The 22,321-nt window shown below is 41.5% G+C and overlaps 1 protein-coding gene across 5 annotated transcripts in view; it reads left to right on the forward strand.

Moving 5' to 3' along the window:
• Adamtsl1 (ADAMTS like 1) overlaps positions 1–22,321 on the forward strand; it is a 376,592-nt gene that overhangs the window by 44,559 nt on the left and 309,712 nt on the right. For all 5 annotated transcript variants that reach the window (XM_075945016.1, XM_075945018.1, XM_075945014.1 and 2 more), the window contains one exon: positions 9,113–9,158. In XM_075945016.1, the coding sequence (XP_075801131.1) occupies positions 9,113–9,158 (46 nt within the window). The remainder of the gene's footprint in view (positions 1–9,112; positions 9,159–22,321) is intronic.

Raw genomic sequence — 22,321 nt, forward strand, 5'->3', positions numbered from 1 at the left:
TGAAATCATATCCTTTGTAAGAAAATGGACGCAACTGGAAACCATTATGTTAAGCAAAAAGGAAAAGACACAAAAAGATAGATGTCATATGATTTTTTTCTCATATTAATTGACTTTAAAAGACTCTGAAAGCAGAAGAAGGTAAAAGGGATTAAATAGAAGTCAAAAGAAGAATGAGCAGGAAAGGGTAGTAGGGATACTTTGGGGGAGTTTTATCATGAAAGACTGAACAGTTTTTCCGCATCTGTTGATATTGCATGTGTTGTATGCCTTCTTTTGCTATCTTTCCCTAGCTTTGCTTTAAACTCACAGAGAAAGCTTTGGAAAAACACAATTATTTTGGCCTCTAAGGAGACCAATTCAATTTTTTTAAAAAAAAAAAAAAAACTCTGTGGAGGTAGACCGCCATTAGGATTTTTTTAAGCTCTTTAAGTGGTATTTGATGTGTGTCTGGGTTAGAACTACATATCAAATTAACAACAACAAAAAAATGAAGCTTTGCCTTTAAATTTTGATAATGAAGAAAAGAAGCAATTCTCTTCCTTTTGTGCTAAAATTCTTCACTCCATTTTCCAGAAAGTGACCCTGTCTGCTATATGGAAAAGAGGCATGGATGTTAGCATATCACGATACGAGGGTGGTAAGGGCCTTGTGGTCTCAGTGGGTCACATGAATGGCGTTTCTGGGTAGATGTTCAATCAAGGCGGTAAATACACCAAGTGATTTTTTAGATATTCTTTCAGTACATGGATTAAGCTTAGTAAAATGGTCCTTTAAGCCTCCAGATCCTTAGTCATAATTAAAACCTATAAATATAACAGCATATTTATAACCTCAGTACTTAAGAGAAGAATCAGAAATTCAAGATAGTACTTGCCTACATAGCTAGTTCGAGTGTAGCCTAGATTACATGACTCCCTGTTTTAAAACAGAACAACAGAAAAGCTTCTGATGCTATTGGTGATTGACTGGAGCAGGGTCTCAGGGGGTTATATGGTTTATATAAAAATTTCTAAGGCATCATTTAACTTCTTATAGAGGATTTGAGTTTTTAGCTCTTCCCTTATATTCACCATTCATCCTATAGCTTTGACTGTATCCTTTGACTGTATAGCTAAGAAAGGAAAGCACTTTCTGGATCTACTTAAATGGACTCTCAAAAATACAGTTGCCTGAATAAGACCAACAGAAAGCCACACCATTCCACATACCCCCACCCTGGATAGAAGGGGATGCCCTCAAGATCCCACCCCTATTTGAAGAGCTACAAGAGGTTGAAGAAATATCCATTTTCTTCAGAGGCAAATTCCCTGATCTGTTTCCCATGCCCAAGTAGTCAACCCTATATCCACACATATACAAGCAATACAAATTGGACACAGTAGGACATATATTATATGTTATAATAATAACTACAGAGGAACTCATACATGAATTTGAGAAAGTGTGGGGGACATTGGGAGAGTGTGAAGGGACAGATGGTCAATATGATAAAAATACATTGTATTCATATATAAAATCCTCAAAATAAATATTTTAAAGAAGATAAAGAGTTATGAAACTGCTTTGCTTAGTTTTAGTCACTGAGATAAATGAAAGATAAGTAGCTGGGCAGATAAAGGATGGATACATATATGGGAGGGCTTAGATAGTCAGAGAAAAATAGGAATATCAGAATAATGTGCACTGGTGGGGGATATTTTACCTAAGGGCAGGAAAGATAACTGTGGAGCCCTAGGTGAGAGCAGATCCATGCACGATCATCACACCATTTGCTCTCTTGGAGAGCTACAGAGCCAGGCTCCACCTTGGGTCTGGGATTGGACTCTCAGTCTGGGTAAAGCCTGAAAAAGGTTAGAGGATTAGAGCTCCCAAGTGGAAGTTCCATTACTTCTGAGACAGTTGTCATGCCGCTTTGTCATAAAACAATTGACTTCAAATCTTGGCTCCAGTCTTTTCTCTCTGTGTGACCCTCACTAGATAGGGTTCAGTGTGCTCACTCAAGATAAGCACTCCTCTCCTGGAACAATATAGGAATTCGGTAAATGTGTGTTGAAGGAATATCGAAGGTGACCTTCATCTTTAAGAATCAAAATCTGTGACCCTGAAAAAGAGACACCTTCATTCCAGATGTATTGTTACAGCCCGTTTTGCTGCTGGGTAACTAAAGGGACAGGAACCTGAAGTTCTTAATTATCAGCTAGGGCCTGGCGTTTGCTGGGGAAGCGCTCTAGACGCTAGCTACATTGACCAGCCCAGTAGAAATGACCGAAGGAAAACTACTGTAAATTGTCCAGGACCCCAATTTGTTAGATGTCTGAGGAATATGGAAAGCCTGAAGAATTTTTTCTCTGGCCAAAATATTTCATAAATTCTCAGCTCAAGTGTTATAGCTGGTGAGACTATTAGAGAGAGAACTAGATTTTCATAAGAAATGTTTTCCTCATGGAGAAGATGGCGATTTTGGACATGTTGCTAAAACATGTTTGTTTTTATTTTTTATTCTCTTTTGGCTATCAAGCAAATATAAAAACATCTGTAAACTTTAGGGCATGTATGAATGTCCATCCTACAGGTGGGTGGCAGGCCAAAGGCAGCACTCTACCCCACCCCCGCCTCCCCAGTCCCCATCTCTCAAAGACGGCAAAAGCATTGGGTAAGAAGGCATCGTGGTGTCAGTACATTAAGACAGCCACAGAGGAGAGGGAGAGGTGATACCCTTGGGTAGCTGCTTAGTTTCATCTTAACTTTCATCTCTAGCTGTTGTAGAAAGACTTTAATTAGGGTTTGGTGTTCAAAAATCAGGACAAAGGCAATGTTGCAAGTTCTGCCTGGCTTGAAATTATCTTCATGGTGTTTCCTTCATTATTCCTCTCCTCTCCCTTTCACCGTTACTTCACCTGCCCTCCCTCTCTCCCTCCCTCCTTCCCTCCCTCTCTCCCTCCCTCCCTTCCTCCCTCGTTCCCTCTCTCCCTCCCTGATCTCATGAAATGCTTACAGAATGCTAACTGTACAATAAGTGTCTTGCTAACACTGTGGCTCACAAAGCAGGCACATAGATCACCAAGAGACAAAATGAGATTTTCTGAATATGGGCAATTGCCTGGGCAGGTGCAGAGCCATGTGCTCTAGTGCTTTGGAATTATGGTCACTAGGCCTCTTGTCCGGAAGTAAAGTCCAGGACACCTACAGTGCCTGCCCTGCCATGGTATTTAACTAGAATCCTCAGGAAAACTTAAAGCCAGCTCCAGCAATAGCCCTCAACAATGGGCTGTGTCTACAAAGTGATAAGGACCACCTTCACAGAGTCTGGCCGTTTTTGTGAATGCGTGCTGGTTTGTTGCAGTGCATCCTTCCTTGAAGAACAGGACATATATGTAAAATCAAACTTGTTTGGGGAAACAACTTGGCTGTGATTTTTTTCTAACTGTGATTTAGAATGTACCAGACACTCACAATAGCAAATAAAACCATTTGAAACTCACACAACACACTCCAAACTTCAGCAGGGAAGATTTTTGCTTGTCTACAGCCCCCTAACTGTGCCTCAGGAATCTGCCCAAAGTCCAGAAACCTTCTTAATTGTCTGGGGTTGAAAGGAGATCTCACAGCCACGGGGAGGGTCAATTTACAGTGCTTTTCCTCAACCTATTTAATTTCCATTTATATCTAATTTAGCCTCCACATTGGTTTTTAATCTCCCTCCATCCCTCCCTCCCGTCCTCCCCCTCCCTCTCTATACACAAAAGTCAGGGTCTCCAAGTTGGCAGTGCATTCAGTGTGTGCTTCTAACAAGAAGTTGTTATGGAGCAGAAGTGTTGAAATATAAAACTGAGGTTACAAAAATATGTAACAAATTCTTGTAACTCTGTTTCCTAATTTATGTTCCCACCAGCCCCTCGGTCAGTTTAAAACTGCTTTGAAAAGGCAGCTTTAAAGGGGAATTGACTTTTGACTCCTTGGGCCACTTTGGAGCTTATGACAGGTTGTGATGCCTTGGTGTGACCCAGGGCTGTCTGTCCCCAGCCAGCTCACTGCATTGTTACAGCAGAGAACATTTTCAAAAGTTACATTCTTTAAGTTGTCATAATAGTTTGGCTTGTATAGATGTCAGGAAAAAGTGTCCTCTTCAATGCCGAGTTGTTTGGAAAATTGATGTATCATTTATGAAAGAGGCAGCAGAACACAGACAGCTGGTCCGTATGGGATGTCAGGACTTTTCAACCAAATGCTCACAGGGTAAATGTGAGCATTTCATGTGCTTTTGAAAGTTCCCAAACACCAGGATTCCCATCTCCTCTTGGGACTTGTTTTGGTATGTGTATATGTTGCGCGTGCTTGTAGGCGTGTATATGTGTTTGTATACATCTGTGTATAGGTGTGCATGCTTGGGTGTTTGTGTGTGGAGGTCAAAAGCCAGCATTGGCTTGTCTTCCTCTTTTGTTCAAGCATGATTTTTAAGATCGAGTCTCTCGCTGTCACTGGACCTGCTGTTTGCTGGTTTGTCTAGACTGGCTGGCCAGCAAACCTCCAGGAGCCATTAGTCTCCATGCTCTCGGTGTTTTACAGGCTCCTACTGCTGTCTCAAACTAGCATGTGGGTTCTGCCCATCCACGGTCATGTCCTCATGCTTGTATAGCAAGCACTTGAACCTCTGGACTATCTGTTCGACCTGCCATTTTAAAGTTACTTTTTTACTAGTGATTGTGTGCATTAGGGATGCGTTATTTGCTGAATTTGAGTGGCTTTGAATCAAGTTTTCCCTCAAATGGGAGAGGGGCAACCTTAAGTGCATCCACTTCAAACCTAGTTTAAGACAATGAGCCACCAGAACTTGCGGATGTGTGGCCTGTCTCTTCAAGAGCTGAGTGGCTTGGTATCCCATGTTATCTCCTGGAAGGACCTGTTCTGGTGTCATCCACATACACTGGGTTCCTGCAGGTGATCTCAGAGCAGTTGACTTGAGGGAGGGCATTGCTCTTCTGCAGCCCTAGAGCTGACTAAGCTGCCTGAATGAAGAGCCCCATGTGTGAATGAGCCCGTGTTGGGGATCACACTCTTCCCATCTTTGTCATCTCCGGTTGCTAAACTATGATCATTGAAGCTAAGACAATTAAACCGGGAACTGGAGGAATCTGAGGGTTTCTTGCATGTTAGAGAAAAAGTTGCCCAGAGTCCACACTAATATTATTATAGGAGAATTAAAGACGTATAACTCATAAAAATAGATTGTGATTGGGGTATTTTCCTTTCTTTGAGAGAAGAGCTTGAGTTAAGTAGCTAAAAGTGTGGTGCTGACATAAACAAGTATGGGACTTCCTGGTTGGTCACTTTGGGGCTGTGATGTATTTGGTGTTTGTATTTGTTTGTATCATACTCAAGCCCATTTCTGAGCTCAGCTGGTTCGGTACTTACCGCAGCGCAGTCTTCTTAAGTGTTTCCGTTTGCACCGGGAGAGTGTGCTGCTGTGAACCCTGCTCACTGAAGCCCTAACTTCTCTCAGAAACTGTTCCGATCGAAGCTTCTGTTGGTTTTCATCCTGCAGGTGAAGTCTAATTCACCTAAATATGAAGGAACCCACTCAATTGTTATAGATTAACAACCTTCAAAAAAGGAAATGAGGGAGGGAGGGAGGGAGGAAGGAAAGAAGGAAGGAAGGAAGGAAGGAAGGAAGGAAGGAAGGAAGGAAGGAAGGAAGAAAGGAAAGACTACTTAATTCTATGATGAGGCTTTGTGTCTAGACAAATGCCTAGGATGAAGAAATTCATACTGGACAATAATTAAGTCTTGTGGTAGAAGAGTAACTTTGAGACTTAGGGAAAAATCTATATTTATCTATAATACATTTGATTTTAAAAAAATGAGCATCTCTGCACTGAAGTACTCCACATTGCATGTTATAGATAAATGTGTTTCTTTTGGAGATGGTCCAGTGTGTGTGTGTGTGTGTGTGTGTGTATGTGTGTGTGTGTGTGTGTGTGTCCGTGTGTATGTGTGTAGGTTTGCATTACTGGAAATAGATTTACCAGAACTGAGAAGCAGCTGATAAATGCATATGGTATCAATAAGATGAAGCTCCCCCTTAGGCCAACTCCCTTTCGAGCTTTCCAGAGTCGTATCAAGTGTTAGTATCTTACACATTCTCCTCACATCTTGCTCCTTTTCCTGGGTTGTACTTTGGAGTTAGTCGAGCCCAGGGTTCCAAATCTCTGGATCTCTTCTCTGTGTATGTAGCTTTAAGCCTGCTCAACCCCCTCAACTTCACGTTCCTCATTTGTAAAGTGAAAAGAATAGAACTTAGGAATTGTTGAAAAGTTAAAGATTATAAGCAAACACTGGTCCAGAGTGTTGCTACCATAATTTATTATCCACATTTTGATATTGTCTTTCAATGATGAGTACCTTGGAAAGTCTGGAGATATGCTCAGTAGTAGAACACTTGCCTAGCACGTGTAATCTTTAATCAGTAGTAGTAATGAACAGACACTTTGCCAAGCTTGAACACTGTTATTTTAATATCATACTTTTGTCAAGTTAAATGGACAATCAACTAAATCATAACATAGCATTGAAAAACAAGTTGCTTAGGAGCATAAATAGTTCATAAATAAAAATAAAATGCTAGCTAATGACAGAATATTCTTTGAAAAATATAATCTCTGTTTTTGCTTTTACTTTGTCATAATCAGAAATATTTCAGCAAATCATTTATACTATATGAGATCCCCTATTCCAAGGGTTATTCATAAATTCTGCATATATAATTATGGTTTAATATCTCTGGAAGAAAGCTGATTTCAGTTATTGAAGCAGACATAGTCAAGCTGCATTCTTTGTCTTGTTCTATGGTGAGGCCCTGTAAGAGCATCTTGGCCTACATGGTGTCAGAAGAGGGAGGGATTCTCCTGTGAGCTGAACGTTCAGTATTATCATCCATTGAGGCAACAACGGCAACCTGGCCGCTGACCAACTTCAAGTTCATTGGCTCTAGAGCATTGCTGGTCTCGTTGACCTCATGCATCTCTGTTGATTCTCCCTTTTTCGACAATTTGGACGCCTTCCTTTTCTCATTCTAATTTTCATGTTTATTAAAGCAGTTAAATTGGGTTGACCTCATCTTTACGCTTTAAACAGCCTGTAATGGTGTACTTGTGTTTCCAGATGCTATTTTGTTTTTGTTGACATTTTTAAGACCTACCACAATCACTATTTTTATGCCTAATTATATGGCCAAGTCATATTCATTCCTTTGCATTTTGCAAAGTCATTTTATTCCCGAAGTGTAACAGTAGCTCCAGGATGCTGCTGGAGTGGGCGCATCAAGCAAGGTGGGATGGATGGTAAATCCCGAAGCCAGGTGGCCCTGCTTCGGTATCGCTCCACCACTTAGCATTTGTGGGGCTTTGGCCGTCCTCCCAAGGCATTACCTCATCCCTAAAATCAATGCAATGGCCTCATCACATTTGATAAGGTCAAATCTTATCGCTCAGTAAATTGGGAAGATCTAATAAACACGTAACTGAAAATTAGATCTGGGCCGTCATACCTGTTTACAACGTGCCTAATTCTCTGAACATTACCTAAGATGATTTCCCTTGCTTTCTGAGAAGCGTGGGTTTACTTGAAAAGAGTCTAGCGCTATTGTTCACGAATTGTCATCGCTGAATGTCTTAGCAAAAAAACCAATTATTTTTGTTCCTGAGAATGTAGTAAGATGGAAACTCCCACGCAGTGCTGGTCAAAGTGTGTGATAGCACACCCGTTATGGAATGCAATTTGGCAATCATTTGCAAGCGCCTTACCAAAGTTTATTCCCTTTAGCTCAGTGGTTCTGCTTCCAGAAATTTATCTGTTTTAAAGACATGGTCAGAAACCTGTAAAATACTTATTCGTAGAGATGGTCTGTCAGAAACTTGTAAAATATTTATTCGTAGAGATGGTTTGTCAGAAACTTGTAAAATACTTATTCGTAGAGATTGTTTGTCAGAAACTTGTAAAATACTTATTCGTAGAGATGGTTTGTCATGCTCTCCTTTACGGAATCCTATGAAATTGCATAATTACAAGGGATGGATCTTATTTTATAAATGGTTTCATTTGATGAAATACTATATAGCTGTCAATATAGTATCTTTAAAGTATTTTGATGAAAAAAAAAAAGCATTTAAGTGGAGAGCCAGCTAGATGATTCAGTGGGTGAAGGTATTTACAAACAAACTTGATGACCTGAGTTTGAGTCCTAGATCCCATAAGGTGAAAAGAGAGAACCGGCTCCTGCAAATTGTTCTCTGACCTTCATATGTACATCACGGCACAGTACAGACGCGCGCGCGCGCGCACACACACACACACACACACACACACACATGCCCACATGTGCACCATGCACACATGCACACACAATGAATGAATTTTTTAATTTCTCTAAAAAGATCTTCAAGTGGAGGAACAAAACAGACTCTGAAACTGATGTGATATCTTCTGCTTTGCAAGGAGAGAAATGAAGTGATAGTGACGTATCATTTAAATAGAATACTTTTATTTATTCTTTGAGACACATACACTTTATACTTATTATATATACTATCCCTTCTGCCTCCAGTCCTTCCCAACCACCTGCCTCCACATCCTCCTCTCAACTTAATGCCCCCCCTTCTACAGCCCACTGAATTCAGTGTTGCCTGTTTGCTGCTGTGTGTGCATGAGTATAGGGCCATATACTGGACTTGGATAATCTATTATAGGCCACACCCCTGAAGAAAACCGCTTCACCCTCCCTCGGCAGCCATCAGCTGCTAATCCCTCTTCCTCTGAGGATGGGGCCTGGTGCTCATCTCTCTTATCCGCGCTGAAATATTGACTGTATCTTCTTCAGGTCTTGTAGTTCTAAAGCAAAATAAATTCTTACTTTCAACTTGTATACAGAAATCAGTTTGTACATCCAACTTCTTTAGATTGTTCGATTTAGTGTATTAACTTAAAGAATCTATTTAGAAGAAGAAACTTACTGTTGATACTAAGAATAACTTGTAAGAGGAAATTGGTCCAAACTTTGAGCCATTCATGGGTAATAACAAACATTACTTTTTTTTTTTTTCTTTCTGCGGCCTAGGAGCTGTGAGGGAAGAAATATTCGATACCGAACATGCAGTAACGTGGTAAGTGTCAGCTTCTTTGGTTGTGAGATTGTTATACTTAGGCCCTGGGATATGTTAAGAAGTTTTATGGATCCTGAGTGGAAAGACACTCAATTAGTAGCTCACCAACCGTTATTTATTGCATAGTGTACTCGTTACCCAGCCGTTTCTAACGCTCTTCGATATAAACGTTTAATCATTCAACCAGATTAAAACTAACTAGACTGTTTCAAAACAAACCACATTTTCTCCCTGCTCTGTCTTTGCACATACAGCTCTCAGGAGAAATGAGGCAGAGGGATGATATAAAGGAAAACACTTGGAGTACCATGAAATAAATATTAGTTAATCAGATTCAGGTTTGCCGAATGCCTTCATCTGTCCAGCAAATATTTAACGCCCCGGCTACGTGTGAGGCGCTGTGCTAGCGCAGGGATAAAGAACACGTGGTTAACTGTCCTCAACATCTGCAACGGAGCGCGGGGTGGAGAGAGGGAGATGGATGGACACATAACCTCACTCCTGGACAAAGTCTATGTGACACTTGCCAGTGGGAATAAAGTTGTTTGGGGATGACAACAGAGAATTCTGAAGGGTCTTAAAGAAAAAGATGGCGTGAGACAGAGCTTGGAGGGGAGAGACTGCTCCGTGCTGTGTGTGAGGAGATGACAATTACCGCAACCACATGAAGGCTGTGGACCTCTTTGGAGACAGAAGCGTCTAAGGATGTACTTGGCAAACAAGTCAGTATCTTGGGCCTGCCAACACGCAGCAAAGAGTTAACAGATATTTTAAGGTCATATCATGAGGAGCTTTGAATATTAAATCCCAAGTTGGTGGGTCCAGTGGGTACTGGGGGTTCTGAAGTGAGGGCGTGGTGCAGAGTCTCACGTTCAGAAAGAAGTTCTTCCGTAAGAGCTGAGTTGCACTGAATCAGGGACTATATGGGCGAGAGGGTTTGTAAAGGCTTAGCCCTGGAGGAAATGCACCCTAGATGGGTAAACACTAAGGCCGCTCCACGTGAGCAGACAGCAATGGACAGACACGATAAGCTGAGGGAAGCTGGAATAAATGAAGCCCGGAGGTCAGCACGCTGTGAGAGTGCTGCATTCCCTCCTGCTTTCGTGGAGGAGTGCTTGCTTGATTGGCACTTCTGTGTTTAGACTCTGTTGACATGTTTCTTTCCTGATGTGACTTCCTACCACTCAGCTCCGCTCTTCACAGTAGTAGTCTCATTCAACTTTTACTTTTTTTTTTGTTGATTCGCTCATTTATTTACTTTTGGAACAGGGTTTCCCTATGTCGCCCTGACTGGCCTGGACGTTACTGTGTAGATCAGGCTAGCCTGAAACTCATGCAGACCCACCTGCCTCTGCCCCACAAGTGATGGGATTAAAAGCAGGTACCACTACACTCTCAACTTTCTTTTCGGAACTCTACCAAAATTGATCTTACTGAGTTACTTTCATTGTGTGTCTCTGCACACTCCTCAAAGGCAAGAGCCCCATTCTTTTTTTTTTTCAGGCTGTTGTTCCAAAGAACTAGAACTGCTAATGAACACATATTAAGCTCACAATGGATATTCGCTGATTACAAAATTGAGTACTCAGAATGCTAGGTAAATAAATGATAAGAACCAGCGTCATAAATAATACAGTTTTGGGTACTGGAGAAATGCTCAGTGGTTGTTAAGAGCCCTTGTTGCTCTCCCAGAGGACCTGAGTTCAGTTTCCAGCATCATAACTATTTGTATTCATAACTATTTGCAACTCTAATCCCAGGAGACACATTACCTTCTTCTGGCCTCTGCAGGCACAACACACAAATTTGGTACATAGACATATATGCAGGCAAACACTTATACACATAAAATAATAAAATATTTTTAAAAAGAAATAAGACAGGTGGAGAAGTTGTTGGAGAGAAAATTAGTAAATTTGAGAAAGGAGCCCTAGAGAGATTGACCAGCAAGCTCCAACCTGTAGATGATACACGTAGGTGATAGGATTCTGATGTAGGGAAAGAGTCAAGACTTAAGTCATAGAACTGTAAAACAGAAGGCACAACGCCTGCTAGGGAGAGTATACAATTATGAGGCTTTCTTGGGCTGTAGGCAGCCAGATTTTAAAAAGAAAAAAAAATAATATGGAACCACTGTGAGAGAAATAAGAATATAGGATGTTGTAGTAGGAGCGGCGGGCTGCGTCCCCAGCATTCGGCTGCCCACATGGCTAGCTTATGCCCCGAAATAATTACACGGAAACTGTATTCTTTTAAATACTGCCTGACCCATTAGTTTCAGTTTCTTATTGGCTAGCTCTTACATATCAATCTAACCCATTTCTATTCATTTGTGTAGCCCACGAGCTGGCTTACCAGGAATGATCTTAACCTGCATCTGCCTGGAGTGGGAGAATCATGGCGACTCCTTGACTCAGCTTCTTTCTCCCAGCATTCTGTTCTGTTTACTCCGCCTACCTAAGGGTTGGCCTATCAAATGGGTCTAGGCAGTTTCTTTATTAATAAGAAATCACTCCCACATCAATAGGAGATAATCTAAAAGTTCTTTAGGAGAAAAAATATTGTCAAGAGTTTAAAGAATAAAGAAAAGGGAGGCTAATAGGGGAGTAATTTCCATAGTTTATTAGGAAAAAATGAAAAACAAGACAGAAGGAAAAAGTATACTAATGAGGCGATGGGGTAGCTGGGCAGAAGCTATTTGTGTAAGTCTACTCCACGCTGCTGTCACAGAATGCCGCAGGCTGGGTGGTTTGTAAGCATTACAGGTTCATTTGGAACCTGGTGCCAAAGACAGAAGTTCAGGAACTGGTGGGTCTCAGCATCTGGCAAGTACAGTTTGGTGAGTCAGGACAAATGGGCCAACTAATCCTTTTTGATAGGAACACGATTTCTCTTAATACTATAACGATGGCAATTAGATTTTAGTATGTCGTTTAGAGGATATTCAAATACCAGCAGTATTTCTACGAAATGTACAAAAGAAACGCCTTATGTGGACTCAAAGGAGGCTGGCTGGCTTGCATCAAATGTGAGACTCCTGGGGGCTCTTGCCTACAGATAAACACTATATAGTTAATGTATGTAAAGCTCTGGGTTCAATTGCCAGCACCCCCACACACACACACACACAAAATAACAAAGATAAATGGTGACATAAGGAGGTAAGGATGCCCTGTGACAACACACCACACCTCAGCTCTCTGAGGAGGGACCAACTGACAAATTAATCTTTAGCTTGACAAAGAAAATCTTTACCGACTTCATTCTGAGAAGAGAGATGCAAATTGAAAGTGAGGAAGTGAATGCAAAGCCCTGGAGTGACCAGGATGGAGATCAGCCATCACCATAGAACTGTTGGGCAACAAAGGGGCTGGTCTTCCAGAGATGAGGATGCCAGGGCTTGAGACTTAGAAGAAATCCTGAGAAACACTGAAGCACGGACATTGCATGTGACTGAAGGCTCAACATAAATCACTCAGGAAAAGCAGTGGAAAGTGCTCCATAGAGTCGTAAATGCCTGAGGAGAGCACACAGGAAACCAGATCGGATCCTAATTAGTGAGCCTAATTTTTCGATGGAAATCTTTGTGTAGCAAGATCCTTGTTTCTATTTAGGACAGAAGATGTTAGATGTCAGAAGACACCGTTTACATCATTGTCATCTATACTTTACTCCTTACATACAAACAGCATTCAATTGTTGATTGGTGGAGAGAGAGAGAGAGAGAGAGAGAGAGAGAGAGAGAGAGAGGGAGGGAGGGAGGGAGGGAGGGAGGGAGGGAGGGAGGGAGGGAGGGAGGGAGGGAGGGAGGGAGGGAGGGAGGGAGGGAGGGAGGGAGGGAGGGGGAGGGAGAGAGAGAGAGAGAGACACTTATTTTACAGTTTTAAATGGAATTGAAAGTGTCTGCTTAAGAAATTCTATAAAAAGAATTGGAAATATATAGACGTTTCTGCTTTCTAAAAGACATCTCACAACCAAAATATCTCAAAGTGGTGTGAAAATATGGCTTGACTTGGTGGAAATGTGCACGCGCTTATTTGTTTTCTCTAGTCCCCTGGCCTTGGTAGCACTAGCTTAGATAGCAAGCATTTGTTTGTTTTGTTTTTAAGAGACATGCTGCGATTTGATTCTGCTTATCTTCCATCTTGCCTCTTGAGTGTGTAGGCAAGCAGAAATGGCCTGAGCTGGACTCTGTAGATGAATTGTCAGCATCTTGAGCAGCAGACTGCCTGTCCTATCCTTAAAGCTCTTCAAAACCTTCCATAACTTCCTTACTATCATTTTGAACACTGTTGTGGGCCAATGCAGCTGACTCTGACCTCAAATCATTTGCAACTTCCAGTATTACATGAGCCTAATTTTTACGGCTTGGAGAACCAAACTGTTACTGATGGTTTTATGAGCACCTCAAGTTTTCAAATAATTGGGGGATTTTATTTGGCCAGGACAGAAGCAACAATGCCGATAGATAGATAGATAGATAGATACATAGATAGATAGATAGATAGATAGATAGATAGATAGATAGATAGATAGATAGATAGATAGATAGATGTAAATAGATGATAGATAGATAGATAGATAGATAGATAGATAGATAGATGATAGATAGATAGATAGATAGATAGATGATAGATAGATAGATAGATAGATAGATAGATAGATAGATAGATAGATAGATGTAAATAGATAGATGATAGATAAAGAGATGATAGATAGATAGATAGATAGATAGATAGATAGATAGATAGATAGATAGATAGATAGATGGAGGTAAATAGATGATAGATAGATAGATAGATAGATAGATAGATAGATAGATAGATAGATAGATAGATAGATAGGAGAGAGAGAGAGAGATAGATAGATAGATAGATAGATAGATAGATAGATAGATAGATAGATAGATAGATGGAGGTAAATAGATGATAGATAGATAGATAGATAGATAGATAGATAGATAGATAGATAGATAGATAGATAGATAGATAGATAGATAGATAGATAGGAGAGAGAGAGAGAGAGCTCTAAAGGCTCTTTCCCATACTCACACTCCTATTTTCAAACTTAAGATGTTTAGAATAGTTCAGCTGAGTTTGGTAACTTGAGCCTCAGCTCCACTTTCAAGGATACACCTTTTCTCTAGACTGCTTTCTGAGACACTTCTGAAATACTGTGACTTAAAAAATTCAGCTCATTATTATTTTTAGTAGAACCATTAAATATGACATTTCTTTAGAATCTAGTTCCCCAAAGAAAGATGAAGAGTAGAAAACAAATGGCAAATTTTATGAATTTCTGAGAAAAAAATCAACTCAAAGACTTCAACAAATTGATTTTCAGGACCTAGAGAGGTGGCTCTCAATAGTTGAGAGCACGTAATGCTTTTGCAGAGGACCGGAGTTTAGTTCCCAGTGCCCATGCCAAGTGGCTCACAAACACCCGTGACTCCAACTCCAGGATACAATGGTCACATCTGGCCTGGTAGGCACCTTACATATGTGAGCATACACATACACAGATACACACATGCACATAAGTAAATATAAAATAAATCTTCTGAAAAATAAGTGATTGCTAATTACTCTATAGATGAAATGTATCAGTACCAAAGCATCAAATCCCAACAGTGTTACCCTAGGTCTCATAATCCTGGCTCTAATTGAGCCGGAAGTCTTTTTATTCCTGTGGTAGGTTAAATGATAAATGTTCCTCATATGCTCAGATATTTGAACACTTGGTCCCCAGTTGGTGATGCTATTTGGGGGATGTTATTGAATCCTTGAGAGGTGTACCTTTGGTGGGAGAAGCACTGGGAGCCAGCTTTGAGAGCTTATAACCTCCTTCTCACGTGGCTCTTTTTAACTCGGTGTTTACTGCTGGAGATGCAGTCTCTGTTTCCTTTACATGTGTGCCACACCTCACCCTCAGTGACGGACCCCTACTCCTTTGGAGCTGTGAACTTGTAAGGTTATAAGATAGGCTCTTCTTCAGCTCACTTTTGAGACGAGGAGACTGCAATAGTTGAAGTGAATGCCTGTAGTTGCTTGACCCAGCATGGTACTGGTAGGAAGGTTTGGAATATATTTTAGAGATGGATTTCCTCTGAGCTGTTTAACCTCACTCTCTATTTAACACAATGCTCTTCTGTGATCTCCAGCACTATTGCTGTCTAATATCTCACACAGTCAGCATTTTTTTTTTCAGGAAACAAAGGTGTCAGCTCTTATGACTGGAGAGAGCACAGTGACCTTGGCTAGTTTATAACATCCTTTAAGAATCTGCTTCTACATCCAAAAAATATGAAGTTGAAGCAAATAACCTCATACGTCTCTTCTAGCTCAAGCTATTAAGTTCTCGTAAAGCATACATAAGCTGTACTGGATATGGATATGAATATAAACTGAGAAAGATATCAGTGGTAGCAAATAGTCAGCAATGCCACAGTGAAAACGTTTCCAGCCAGCAGTAGGGTCAGCATGCAGCGAGTCAACCTGTGGATTAGGAGTGGACTTCTCATCTTGCCACAGCTCAACCATCTATTTAACTGGCAGTTCTCATCTTTGAGACTCTGAAAGATCCTGGGAGGCATGACATCATTCATATAGATATTAGTGGTGGGGTTCTTACTTGGTCCATATGGCCATTTTTTTTCTCTTGATGCTTTTGTGTAGAATGAAATCAGATAACCCTTGCTGCTTTATATCCAGGGTCAAGTATAAAAACCTTTCTGAGTGACAGCTCTGATACAGGCCTTCTTTGGTCTTGATTTTGAAACCAAATTTTTGAGCTCATAACAGTCGCATACACCTGTGATTCAGATAGGTGTGTTAAAGTCACCCGTGGGAGTCACTAGGGCATTCTGTCTAAGGTACTCTAAGATATGGAATAGGCTAATTTGCTCCTCATCTTGTTACAGTCCTTTCATGGTCTTTGTCATCCTTGTTCTGGAAGCTGAATGGTGGCACTTGACAGGGTACCGTGGTTGTTTGTTTGCTCTCACTCCTTTCCTTGTGTGATGTATGTCACCAGCATCTGTTGACTGCCCTGCTATAATTCTGCATTGGTGATTCTAGGAGCTGTTACTATCAGGATAATAACAGGACACCTCCCTGAGGAAATAAGAGTCTATTATGAAAGGGAAAGTCACAAACACATCTGAATAAAGTGTGGGAGACACTGTCAGTGTGGAGAAAGGCAAAGGGAACTAAGAAGTTCCATCAGCACCTCATCTGATTGTGTCAGCACGGGCACACACATGGATACATGGTACCCGGTGCTGTGACTAACGCCATGCTTCTAAAACTGACTGTGGAAGAGGAAACTCATAGAGCTGCCTTAGGAAATCTTAAACATGAAAAAAAAAACCCACAGGAATTCTTGACACCCATTGAACAATATGCAAACCACTCAAGCACTGTTCCCTTCTCCATAGCATCTTTTCTTTCAGTGGAGCACGGGCTCTCATAACAAGAGTGATGAGCAACTAATGCCAGATAAACAGTAACAGAGACACTACCTGTCTTCATCAGGGCTACTATTGCTGAGATTAAACACCATGACCAATGAAACTTGGAGAGAAAAAGGTTTATTTGGCTCATACTGCCAGATCACTGTTCATCATCAGAGGAACTCAGGATGGGAACTCCAGCTAAACAAGAATCTGGAGAGAGAAGCTGCTGCAGAGATGATGAAGGAGTATGGCTTACTAGCTTACATTTCTCGCACAGCCTGCTTTCTTGTAGGACCCGAACCACCAGCCCAGGAATGGCCACACCCATGATAGGCTGGGTTCTCTCACATCAATCACTAAGAGAATGTGCTATAGAGTTAACGACAGCCCAATCTTAAGGTGGCATTTTCTCAACTGGGGTTCCTTCCTCTCAGATAACTCTAGCCTGTATCAAGTTGGCATAAACCTATGTAGCACACTGCGTGATTCAAGTTTAGAGAAGCTGTATAGTTTCCAGCAAGTGCTTATGTCCCTTAGTAAGCAAGAGGCAGTTAGGAGGGAAGCAAAACACTTTTCTTGGAAGTTCCATGTTTTGTTCTTTCAAATTGGTGCTGAGCAATTAGGACTCTAGTACTTAAGTTGCTTGGACTTCCCTACTCATAAGTAAAACTGGGATATCTTCCTTTGGCCTATGTGTATCCTAAAAAGAGAAAAAAATATTAGGGTATGAGTAGTACTGTGAGAAAACTTTGCATGCATGATGGATGAGTGACATCCCTTGTAAACTGTCATTTGAGTGGAGTCATGAAAGTTGAAAGGTTTCAAGCTACAATGATAAAAATGGGGTGGGATTCATTGAGAACAACGGAGATCTGTCATGCTACAGGCACTTCATCCAGGCACTGGATGTGCTAACGACAGAGACAGATGTAGTTTAGTCTCTCACGAAGCTGAGTCGGGTGGTGAGGACAGCGAGTTAACATCCAAGCAATAAGGAAGACAATTTTACCAAATAGAGGCTGTGAAGAAATACAACCTGGCGGTGTGGTGGAGAGGGACGTGAGGAGGCTGCTGTGCATGGGTGGTCAGGAAGTTCTTTCTGAGGTGACATTGGAGACTAGTTACTATGTGTGAAGGGCAAGTTCTGAAGGGGCCTAGATTGCTTCAGACCCTGGTGTGTGGTATTATGAGGTGCAGCACAAGGCTTCTTGTGGGAAAAGAGGTGAGATATTTATCTGAGCTGAAGTCTGAACTCACCCTGCATGTTATTTATGGGGGCATTCCTAGCTGCTCACTCAGAGTGATGGGCTTTCTTGAGAAGAGAGGCTGACAAGAAACTAGCTACTCTAACCACCCACTCTGTTTCCTCTCCCAGGCTGCAAGCCAGCCCCTCTCAGGCAAAATATATAGAAGGCATGGAGGGATTTCTTAACCTCAAGTACAAAGTCTCTTAAGTGGGAAGGAGATTCTGAGGGAAAGAATGTTGGTTTCTTCCTAATAAATGTTCAAGATCTCCACCTACCAGGGGGCCTTCCAAGGTTACCCTCAGCATCCTGGCTGCGGCTCCCTGTGGCTGACTCACGCTCTCCAGCAGGGACCAAAGAAATGTGCTTCTCACAAGACCCATCCATTCTTCATGCCTTGTCCTGGGCAGCTGAAAATAGAAAAATTCCCTTGTGCTGATGTCATCTCTGAGATCACTGTAAGTCAGCTAGGGCATGTACTCTTCAGGTAGGATTAGGCAGTGATCCTCAACCTGTGGGTCACAACCCCTTTGGGGGTTGCATCTATTTATATTATGATTCACAACCATAGCAAAATTACAGTGATGAAGTAGCGATGAAATAATTTCGTGGTTGAGTTCACAACATGAACTGTGTTAAAGGGTTGCACCATTAGGAAGGTTGAGAACCACTGCTCTAGACAAAATCTGGGACTAAGATTCCCTCCAGCTTCTACATGCACTTTGTACTTGGGGAATCTCTGGATCACTTAGGTGTATGGGTCAGAAAAGGGGGGGACTTAAAGATCTCTCCTTCACTGTTGTGTTCTGGGAACACTGAAGGCCTATAACCACGCCGAATCGCTGGAAGAGCCGATCTGAGCTGGAACATTGCCACTGCTGGCTATGTGCTTGATACCAATGTCCCATCTTTGTACAAAATACTCTTTTAAAGAGCCATTTTTACTTTTTGAGTTTTAGACATCTCATATAACCCAGGCTGGCCTCCAACTTTCTGTGTAGTCAAAGAAGATTGAATTCTTGATCTTCCTGTTCCCATCTCCCAAGTGTTGAGTTTATAGGCATAAGCCAGGATACCCAGGTTATGTAGTCTCCTTCATACATGCTGGCCAGCACTGTGATAACCGAACTATATCTCCAGCCCCAAGGGAGACATTATTACTTTTTAATACATTCACTTATTTGTTTGTTTGTTCTACATCTTGACCACAATTCCCCCCTCTTCCTCTCCTCCCAATCCTTCCCCATTCCCCCCTCCCCCGCTATTCCCACACCCAAGCCACCTGTCCTCTGTTTCTATTTAGGAAAAAGCAGGTCTCCTATGAGTATCCACAAAATATGGCATTATCAGCCTTTAATCTCAGCACTCAGGAGGCAGAGGCAGGCAGATTTCTGTGAGGTTGAGGCCCACCTGGTCAACAAAAAGATAGTTCCAGGAAGCCAGAGCTGTTACATACAGAAACCCTAGAAAAAGACAAAAAAAGTGTGAAGGGAGACATTATTTTGAAAAGGTGAATTATTAGATCATTGTGAGCCTCTGAAGACCAGCCTTACTCTGGTGGCAGGGGGAACTTGTCACTCTTTTACAAGTGGCCAGGGAGTCTGGAATAAGAGCACCAGACCTCATCTCTGGTTAAGGCGCAGATGTATAGATCCCCGTTCTTTCTAATCCAAAGTCTCCTTCTGAGGTTAGGCAGTTCAGTTAGGTGTTTGTTTGGCAGCTATAATTGTTGGCTTTTCTTAGCCAGAAAAAATAGGGGTTTTGAACTGGTACAACTCTCAACGATATCCAAGTGACCAATTAGTATCTACCTTGTGAAGTCCAGCTTACCACAAAGCCAGGGTCAGCGTGAGATGGTGACTAACCTGGTTAAAGTATGTTGGATTTCTGTGTGTCTTTCCCCTACGGGGCATTGAGAAGAAATTGGTGTCTTGAGGGATAATATTTTCAACAGTGTTCTCTTTCCCTGGGTTTGGGCCCTTCGCATTGATTATTATTACTACTACATTAGTATTATTTATGATGGAGTCAGATAGCAAAGGCAAACACTTTCGCAAGAGAGAAATGATGAGTGACTTTGTATCTTGGAGGAGAGAGCTCCTGTCCAGCCTGAGATAGCATCGGGACTAGGTCTGCTTTGAGGATCTTGCGCGTACATTAACCTCTGTGTGTACACAGCATGCGGTGTGACAACCGGAGGTTGATTGTGGTTCAAAACACATCATTTCTTTTATACCAGTTAAACACCGAAGCATTTAGAAGAACGGTTGAAAATATTCACAGCGATTACTCTGGGAAAACAACCGTTGCATTTTATGACTGTTTTATCATTTGTGGCATAAAGAAATAAACAATTTTTAATGGTTCACAGATTCCTTCCTGTGGCTCTCGGTCTCTGTGCTGTGCTCGTGGCTGGGCGACTAGCCAAGTGTACTGGGTGTCCCCCGTGCTCATGGGCTGCGCCTTCTGCTTTTCCTCTCCCCTCAGCCTTCTCCTGACTGCTCCCACATTTCCTTTCTTTCCTAATGCCTTTTTGACATATCTTTATGGGACTCCTAATTCTCCACTTTTACTTTCTCCTTCATGTGTTCTCAATTTTGTATCCCTTCCCTCAAACCTGACCTCTCCAGGGAGAGGTCTGGTGTAAACACTGCTCCGTTGAAAGAACTCAGACTTGGTACAAACTCTGTGTTTGGGGTAAAAGGCTCTCTAATGTCTTGGAGCCTCAGTTTCCTAAATCATAAGGCAAGAATAACAGCCCCGCTAGCTTTGTAGTTCTCCTCTACGGGTGAGTGCAACCATGCAAACATGTGCCTGAGAGTGGTGCTCGGTAAATTTTGATGGTTTTTTTTTTTGACATTTGCTTGGCAAAGATGAAGTCAATGGCAGTAGAACTCTCTAGGAGAGAGGGCGAGAACCAGAGAAACAGAAACCAGGAGAATCCCATTGTGAACATTCACGAAAGTTGCACATTTTCTTCCAGAACAAAGTCCCTTCTCTAGGGGACAATTCCAATCCTATATTTAACTCAAGGTGTATGAAGAACTCTAAAGAGTTACAGAAGATATAAAAGCAAATATATGAACACAACTGGCTTCTGTATGATGACCTCTTTCTGGTGTATTTTCTCCTGAATTACTAATCCTTGAATTTTTGCTCAGGGTTATCTCATAAGGACGGTCAGAGGAAAGTTGGCAATGGTTGGCAATGGCTTTGGAGCATCATGAGCTGGCTCTTCTAAACTGTAGGACTGTGTCTATACTCCCACTCCAGTGATGCTGACCAAGAAGAAACCAAAGAGCTACGTTGCATCCATATGGATTGACAGCTCATGTCAAGCATCTACTGTCCTATGGTTTGCATATGAGCAGAAATATCTACTCAGTCAACCCTAGGGTTTGCTTCCATCAGTGTTTCCAGATGTGATACACTAAAGTGAATGATCAAACGGACTTTTAGCAAGTGTGCCTCTCATTAGTAATAAATAGTCTCATGCTAGCTGAAGGACTTTTGCAGATTAAAAGTTTTATCAGTTAAGTTTTCAACTGATGAATAGAATTCAAGGGTGAATCCATCTTTCAATAGAGTTAGAATATATCATCATATTTAGGGATGCTGGCAGGAGTGCCAGCTAGTTCCATGGCCTTACACAAACATCAATGGCTTCTCTCTTTGCCTTAGCCAAAAAGACCAAGTAGAGGTGATGATAGTTAATCTATGTCACACCAGCTTTCCCTGAAGTAACATATAAAAACTGATCATGTATCTAGGGCTAAAATCATAGATGTAGACTATTAGAAGAAAAGACACAGACATTTTTCATATCTATCCTCTGTCAGACATAGTGTATAATGACTTTCACTGCCTACCTCACTTAGTTCTCACAACTTCTGAAAAATGGATAATGCCTCAGTTTTATTGATAAGGAAATTGGAACATTATAAAGAAAAATAGCTCACACAGCTCAACATGGCCCTGACAGATTCGTAAATATCAAAGCCTGTTCTCCTAACACTGTGAGACAAGCATGAGAAGACCTAGACTAACTCTCATTCAGCAAAGGACAAAACTGAAATAGAAGAGGCTTTTAAAGGCCAAGCAATTTTTAAACAACATACGCTTTTTTAAAGAAAAGCGATATTCAAGTTTATCGTGGCAATTACAATTCTGCCAGGTTAAAAGCCTATGAACTGCTTCGAACTTTGCATGGGCAAATTAAATACAGGCAGAAGAGCAAATCCAAGCATCCTAGCAGAAAACACCCCTAGTTCACTTCCCTGGGAGCCCCTCTGCTTGTCAAGAAGATATAAATGTGTTAAGTCAGTACTCTTCAGGATTGCCTTTCTCAAATCCTAGTTTCTGGATTCTATAGGATGTGTGCTGGCCTCTGGTGAACCAAATAGCAGCCTGAAGCAGGGGTCTTGACAGTGATTTAGAGAGAAATGACTGCTTCTGCTCATCCCTTG

This window comes from Microtus pennsylvanicus, chromosome 13, assembly GCF_037038515.1.
Source record: "Microtus pennsylvanicus isolate mMicPen1 chromosome 13, mMicPen1.hap1, whole genome shotgun sequence".
Taxonomy (NCBI): domain Eukaryota; kingdom Metazoa; phylum Chordata; class Mammalia; order Rodentia; family Cricetidae; genus Microtus; species Microtus pennsylvanicus.